The sequence below is a fragment of the Ipomoea nil genome, unplaced genomic scaffold, assembly GCF_001879475.1.
Source record: "Ipomoea nil cultivar Tokyo-kokei standard unplaced genomic scaffold, Asagao_1.1 scaffold0980, whole genome shotgun sequence".
NCBI classification, from domain to species: domain Eukaryota; kingdom Viridiplantae; phylum Streptophyta; class Magnoliopsida; order Solanales; family Convolvulaceae; genus Ipomoea; species Ipomoea nil.
This window is the reverse complement of record NW_017617408.1, coordinates 3,913,386-3,920,946: the sequence shown is the minus strand read 5'-3', so window position 1 is coordinate 3,920,946 and position 7,561 is coordinate 3,913,386. Positions and strand designations below refer to the sequence as shown.

General features: G+C 41.7%; 1 protein-coding gene across 1 annotated transcript; it reads right to left on the bottom strand.

Annotated features, from left to right (window-relative positions):
* Nucleotides 1-1,107: 1,107 nt before the first annotated feature.
* Nucleotides 1,108-2,379, bottom strand: LOC109179839. Its single transcript, XM_019329317.1, has one exon. The coding sequence runs from the start codon at nucleotides 2,377-2,379 to the stop codon at nucleotides 1,108-1,110; it is 1,272 nt and encodes a 423-aa protein (XP_019184862.1).
* Nucleotides 2,380-7,561: the final 5,182 nt, after the last annotated feature.

Below are 7,561 nucleotides of genomic sequence, written 5' to 3'. Positions count from 1 at the left end.
CACGATTCTTCCCACAAGTGACAGAGTCTTTGCCTTCCACCCATCAAGGCGGCTAGAAATCCGAGCAAGCAAATCCGAGTGCGTGGCACTGGTAACCCGTCCATGGATCGCCGGTACGCCAAGATATTTCCCCAAGTCCTCCGTACTGTCGATCCGGAGTCGTCGTGTAATCTCCTCCGTCATAGTCTGGTTAGTATTTTTCGAAAAGAAGACTTGTGACTTGCTTAAACTGATCTTTTGTCCAGATGCATTGCAAAACTGATCGAGGCAATCCAGGATGACATCAACTTGCTCCAGCGTGGCCTCCGTGAAGAGCACCATGACATCTGCAAAACAGAGATGTGTTAGGACGAGACTATTTCTTGCCAATTTAATACCTGTCCAAGCCCGCCTCTCCGAAGTCGCTACAATCATCTGGCTTAACCGTTCCATGCAGAGCACAAAGATAGCGGGAGACATTGCGTCCCCCTGTCTAACACCTCGTTCCGGACTGAAAGCCTCTAGTCGTTCCCCGTTCCAGATTAGCGAAAGTCTGGGGGTTTGAATGCAATTCATCATTAGATCCTTAAGAACACATGTGAAACCTGCAGATTCAAGGGTATCCTGGACAAAATCCCAAGATAGACGATCATAGGCCTTTTCAAGGTCCAACTTAATTGCCATGTAACCAGTTGCACCTTTCTTTTCACGCATAGTGTGCATTACCTCTTGAAAGATGAGAATGTTGTCTGTAATCTGCCGGCCAGGGACGAATGAGCTCTAGAAAGGTCCGACAATTTTAGGTAGGATCCGTTTTAACCTGTTCGTGATCGTCTTCGTTATAATTTTATATGCAACATTGCATAGGCTAATAGGCCTGAACTGCTTGATCGTCTCCGGGTTCTGAACCTTAGGGATCAAAGCTACGAGGGTATCATTAAGACCATCCTGAAGGCTTCCCGATATGAAAGCCTGGTGAACTAACTGGAACACGTCATCCCCTATCTCATCCCACATATGTTGATAAAAACCCGCTTGGAAACCATCTGGGCCCGGTGCCTTGAACGGTTTCATGTCTTTGAGGGCAGTATGTACTTCGTCCTTCGAGACCGTTCTATTGAAAATTGCCTAATCAACCGGCCTTAAGCATGGGAAATTAGCAAAATATCCTGCCTCTGGAGCCTCCTGAGCATCTTTCGTGAAAAGATTCAAATAAAAATTCCTAACATGGCTTTTCAGTTCTGAGTCCTGAGTAATCCATACCCCATTATCATCGAGCAGCGCCTGGACAGGAGCCCGTGCTTTACGAATAGTCGTTGCAGCGTGATAGTATGCCGTGTTTCTGTCACCCAAACAAATCCATTCTTCCCTTGATTTCTGAAACCATATGAGTTCCTCCTGTTGGAGAGTTACTTCTAGTTCCTCTCTGAGCTTAAGATCCAGTTTGACAAGGCCCTTGTGATAAGAAGTCGCCAAGCATTTCTGAATACCACTTATTCGGGACGCAAGAGTTTTTTTACGTTTGAAAACATTACCAAAAGTTTCCTTATTCCAAGTTGACAGGGTAGCAGCCAAGGTGCCCGTATTTTCCATTAAAGTCTTTCCCGTGTCCCAGGCGTTTGCCACAACATTATGAATATCTGCATGTGTGAGCCAAGCTGCCTGGAAGACAAACGGGGCCTCCTTCCGTCGACTATTGTCCTCATTCAGGCGGACAAGGAGGGGTGCATGATCCGAGGAGAAGCGGGCGAGATGCGTCATTGACGCCTCAGGAAATTGCACTCTCCATTCTGTGCTACACAAGGCCCGGTCTAATCGGGCTCCCTTTATGAAATCGCTGTGTCCATCCTTCACCCAAGTCAGCTTTGGCCCCGAGAAGCCCATATCAACCAGGCCTTCTTCTAGGATCCAATTTGCAAAGTCTGAGCTCCTGCAAGAAGAAAAAGAAGAATAGTTACTTGTTTCACTTTTTGATAGAACTGAGTTGAAATCCCCAGCTGCAATCCAGGGCCCGACAATCCCACGTGTGGATCGCCTTAGATCCTGCCACAGGCGTCTCCGTAGATGGTGTGTAGGACTACCATACACCGCCGCAAACCACCACGGATGTTGATTACTCTCCTTCACCTGTAACAACACAAATTGGGGATGAGTGTATGAGACCGTGACCCGTAATGGAGTCTCCCAAAAAATCCATATGCCTCCACTTAAGCCGACTGCCTCCACTCTAATCCAATCCGAGAATCCAAGCTTCTTGTAAATAGAATTTTCATGGTCGCCGGAGACCTTGGGTTCAAAAAGTCCTAGGATCTTTGGCCTATGAGACTTTAGAAGGAACTTGAGGGCGCGCAGGAATGGCTTACCACCTGCGCCCTGGCAATTCCAAAAAATGTAATTCATGGATAAACAAAATTAAAGGGAAAAGAGAGAACAATAATCTCAAGAAACACAAACATGAAAAGCACAACAACAGACAAAAACGCGGGAAAGCCTATTAGGCTTCCCCGTTACCTCCCTCCACATGTTGATTGTCAATGTTCATCATCGCATCGCCCTCGTCATCAAAGGCCTCCGGTGGGTCGCCAAAGTGCTCCCCAGTGTCCTGCCAAACCGGGGATGGCAAAACCTCCCCGGAGTCACCGGCGTACACACGCGAAGAATGTATAACTAGTCCTCCTTTCTCGCCCCGGACAACCACGTGCTCCGTCTCCTCTGCCGCTCGTCTTGGTCTCTCCCCCGTTGACCTCCGTGTTCCGACCCCACTTGGTGATGCAATTGGTATAGCTTCGCGCACCGGCATGGGGTCATTCATGATTTGTTTCTCATGTGCTACAACATTAGGCCTACGGTGCATTGCATTTCTCTGTACATGAGTTACTGGTGAGCGTGGCTTCACTGGATCATCCGCACCAATCCGATCTGCTACTTGCGCCTCATCCGCTTCTTCTGTGGCCTCCATATTTTCGCCAACATCATCCACATCACCCTCCTCCATATTCAAAGGCGCAAACCGGGAAGCAGTCACCATCCTTCCCCGGCCACCTGCGCTGCCACCACCTCGGCTACTCCCACCCCGCGACGCTCTGGACTGTCCTGCTGCCTGATAGGCATATTTTACACTCATATTTTAGGTACATCTTTATAATATTTTTGCATTAGTTATTTATAATTATTTACTAATTATTTCATTTTAGGATTTAATTAATTAATTAGTATTTTATAGTAATATTTAGTTAATAATATATTTTGAGCCTAATTCCATATTTTCATTTTAATCCTAAGCAAATAAATCACTAACCACCCAAATTCTTAGAAGAAGACAAAAGAAATAAAACATTATATTAAACATTGTTTTGTTTCTTCAATTTGTATGCAGAATGAACGTACGGAGCAGCAGCAAATAGGACTTTGTCCATTTCGACGCTATTCGGACGTGCAAGCGCTTCTCACGGCATCATTACAAAATGGTCGAAGGAGTATGTTGTGCGGCACAAAAGTAGAAAATGGGTGGTAGGAAAATGATTGGAAAATATTTTTAGAAGTAGTATAAATAGTGTAGGTTTCCTATTGAAAATGGTTCATTCTTTAGTTCATTCTTCCCCTCTCGAATATTCTTTAAGGTTGTTATCAATGTCCATTTGCGGCTAATTTCTTGTTTGGTTTAGTGAATTGAAGTCCCGGAGTTCATAACGCTGTAAGGTTATTTATTTATTTTTATTATATAATTTTTATGCATTTGGGTATTAAATATTCTTCTAAGTTATTTGAATAGTTGCACCATTGAATTGCTAGGGAGGCCTACTAGTTATTTACTTGATATAATTATTTGCTATATTAGATAATGTTGTGCTACAAATTATTCTAATATTCAGTAGCAATTGGGTTAATTATTGACGGCTTAGTGATAATTGGACTCGGGAAGAATATTTTCCTAAATTAAATGCAACCGCTTGTGCTTGTGTTATTTAGTTTGTCGGTTTTCCTAGTTCCTATTGCTGCTATTAAATTAAATCTATAGCGCTTGTCTTAGGTTATTTAGTAGTTAGGGGTAATTAAACCGCTTGTGCTTTATTTACCTACAACTAAGGGAAAACAGAAATGAAATAATTTCACGACAAATATTCAATTGCATATTAATTACTTTATTAATCAATGATCAGTGTTGAATTCCGGTGGTGGATCTTTACTAACCAATGTCTCCTATTATAAGTGTTTTCGATATATTATTTTCACTGCTTTATTCGTTCAATTAAATTTCTTGTTTATTTAAATTCTCTTTTGTTTTATCTTTACTCTCGATATATTCCAAACCCCCCTACCTTTAATTTGAGCACAAAAGTTAAACTAGTTACTCCTCGTGGGATCGATCCTTACTCCCGCTACTACGTTTGTAAGGTTTTAATTTGGAAGCCTACGACAGCTCACCACTGCCGTCGGTCTGCCTCGTCGCTGAGGTGAAATCATCCACGATCCAAAAGGGATCTTCGGATCATCGGCTTCCTTCAAATGCGCATGTTGTCCAGTCGCACGGTCGTGATCCGACACGTCATTCCCCGCCTCTGCATCCGTTTCAATTTTCGACACTGGTTTTTTCAGCGAAGGACAGCTCTCCTTTGCATGGCCATAGCGCCCACATGAGAAGCAGATCAAATGGAGCCCTTCATAGGGCACATGTCGCACCTTTCCTTCATACGTAAATTTTGAAACAATAGGCTTGCACATATCAATCTCTACGCATATTCTAGCAAACATACCTCTGGATCCCATGCTAGTAGCCTGATCCACGCAAACTGCCCTCCCAATCCTTCTTCCCAGCTTCCGGAGAAAAATGTAGTCATAGTATTCCATGGGGATACACGGGATTCTTGCCCACACGATCATCTTCTCCGTCTTGTCGTTCATTGGATCGAAGTCGGGTTCCCATGGCTTAACAATGAGGTAATGGTCTAGGACCATCCAAGGCCCTTCAAATAAAGCAAATTCTAAGTCATCTACGGATCCGAACCTTACCAGAAAATATTCGTTGGGTAAAGCAATCAAATCCATGCTGCTCTTTGGTTTCCACATCGATGTGAGCCTCCGGAGCATGTAAGCATAGCCAACATGTCTCCCCATAACCTTGATGATCAAAGACTTCCTCCACGGCGCTCGGATCTTCTCCAGTTCCTCCTTTGTCAAGCGGATGGTTGGACAAAGGGGATCATCATCTTCCTCTGCCTCCAGAGTATCGTGGTCTGGACCTGCATCTACAAAGTCATCCAATCTGGTTGGATCACCTGCAGCCATGCCCGTCAGGCTTTCCACGTACGTTCGATTTTGGCCTTCCTGTGGACGCAGTGCATTCTGCAATTGTGGCGATCGCGTTCCCATGCAGGTCTGCATCATTGGGATCACACCAATATCCACCCTCATATCATCTACCGGCGTCTCCTGCACCATCACGATCTCCTGGCTCGCCAAAGGTGGGAAGTCTACGTTCGCCCTTTCCTTCTTGGATTTCTTGGTGCTACGCTCCAAGAGATCCAGATTCTCGGATGAGCGAGGTGACGAGAGCGTTTCCTGAGTTTCCATCGATGTTCCCCCTTAGCAATTGTATAGTATAATGTGAGTTTCACTTATAATAATGCAAATTTATCTTAAATTGATGCATGAAAAATTTCTGCATATTTGCTAAAATAAAATATTGTCCTATATTTTTATTCATTTAAACTTCTACTAATTTTTCAAATTGATGTTTTTCACCAAAAACAGTGGCGGATCCACATGGGTGGGTAGGGGGCCTTGGCCCCACCTCCAAAATAATTTACAAATATATATATATATATATATATATATATATATATATATATATATGTGTGTGTGTGTGTGTGTGTGTGTGTGTGTGTGTGTGTGTGTGTGTGTGTGTGTGTGTGGAAAGGTTCCGGTGCGGGTATAGCTTCCCGTGCGGTTAGATCTGAACCCTTAATCAAATCTAGATCAACGGCTCAAATCAATGAAAATTTAAAAAATAAAAATAAAAAAACGCGTGTCTGGAAGTAAGAAGCATAAGCTAAAAATGGCGCACCTTAAGTGTTATATCTTAAGCACAAACTCACTCACATTAAGTACAAAACTCACGCACATTAAGCACAACCTCACACACATTAGGCACAAAAACCCACGCACTTTAAGTATTAACTCACAGACCTTAAGTTTCAGCGACTACTGACATTAAGCACAAACTCACGCACATTAAGTACAAAAACCACGCATATTAAGCACAACCTCACGCACATTAAGCACAAAACCCACGCACATTAGGTATTAACTCACAGTCTTAAGTTTCAACAACTACTGACATTAATCACTAACCTCACACACATTAAGCACAAACCCTACGCACATTAAGCACAGACTCCACTCACATTAAGAACAAATCTCACGCACATTAAGCACAAAAGCCCACACGTTAAGTTTTAACAACTACTCACATTAAGCACAACCCCACGCACATTAAGCACAAAACTCACGCACCTTACGCACAAGACTCACGCATCTGATATACAAAACTCACGCACATTAATCACAGAACCGCTCACCTTAATTTTGACCTTGATGCAAAAATTACAAAATTGTCATCGCATTTTTTTTTTAAATTTTGGTAATCCTGGACGTTGATTTAAGCGAGATGAATGCCCCAGATTAAACCGCACAACTGCACCTGGACACTCTAACCGCACCAGAACCTAATTCTATATATATATATATATATATATATATATATATATATATATATATATATATATATATATATATATATATATATATATATATATATATATATATATATATATATATAATAGAGATAAAAATAATCTTTTGGCCCTTTTTATATTTTTTTATTTTTTAAAATTCTCCTACGTATATATTAAATAAGTCCAAAACACATATTGAAGTCTAAAATCACCAAATAAAGTTAAATAAATCAAGTAATCAAATCATTCTTTCTTTCTTTATGAACTTTTTTCCACTTAAAAAATCTCTAGAGTATATGCTTTAGTTTTAGTAGATGATTAATTAATTAGTGATTTATTATGTGTTTTTATTAATGTTGCAAAAATCCCGCCTAGGCAACGATTAATCGGCGCCTAGGTGCTAGGCGCTAGACAGCCGCCTAGCGTATCACCATAATCGATGGTCTAGGTGGCTGGCTGGCTAGGCGGCCGACTAGGTCGCCTAATTGCCGTATAGGCCGCCTAAGCACTGACCGACTAGGCCGCTTAGGCACCGACAACGCCGCCTAGATACCGACTATGTCGCCTAATCGGCCAATTAACTATTGTTCCATTCTTTTTTAAATGAGTTTTTTTCACTCAAAACAACATCATTTTGAGCAAAATAACTCTAAATTGTTCAAACTTTATATGTTTTTTAGGTTAATATTTAATATTTTAGTATTAACTATTGAAGTATTAAAATAGTTTATAATTATCAAGTCTTAAAAAATTAAAAAAAAAATTCAACAAATTTTTTAAAATTAAAAATTAAATAAAAAATACACGGGCGCCTGGGGCCGATTAATTCCTGCCTAGGCGCTCCTCGA

Bases quoted from the DNA above. Each gene is read 5' to 3' on its own strand.
- LOC109179839 (XM_019329317.1), bottom strand. From the start codon at position 2,379: ATGAATTACATTTTTTGGAATTGCCAGGGCGCAGGTGGTAAGCCATTC.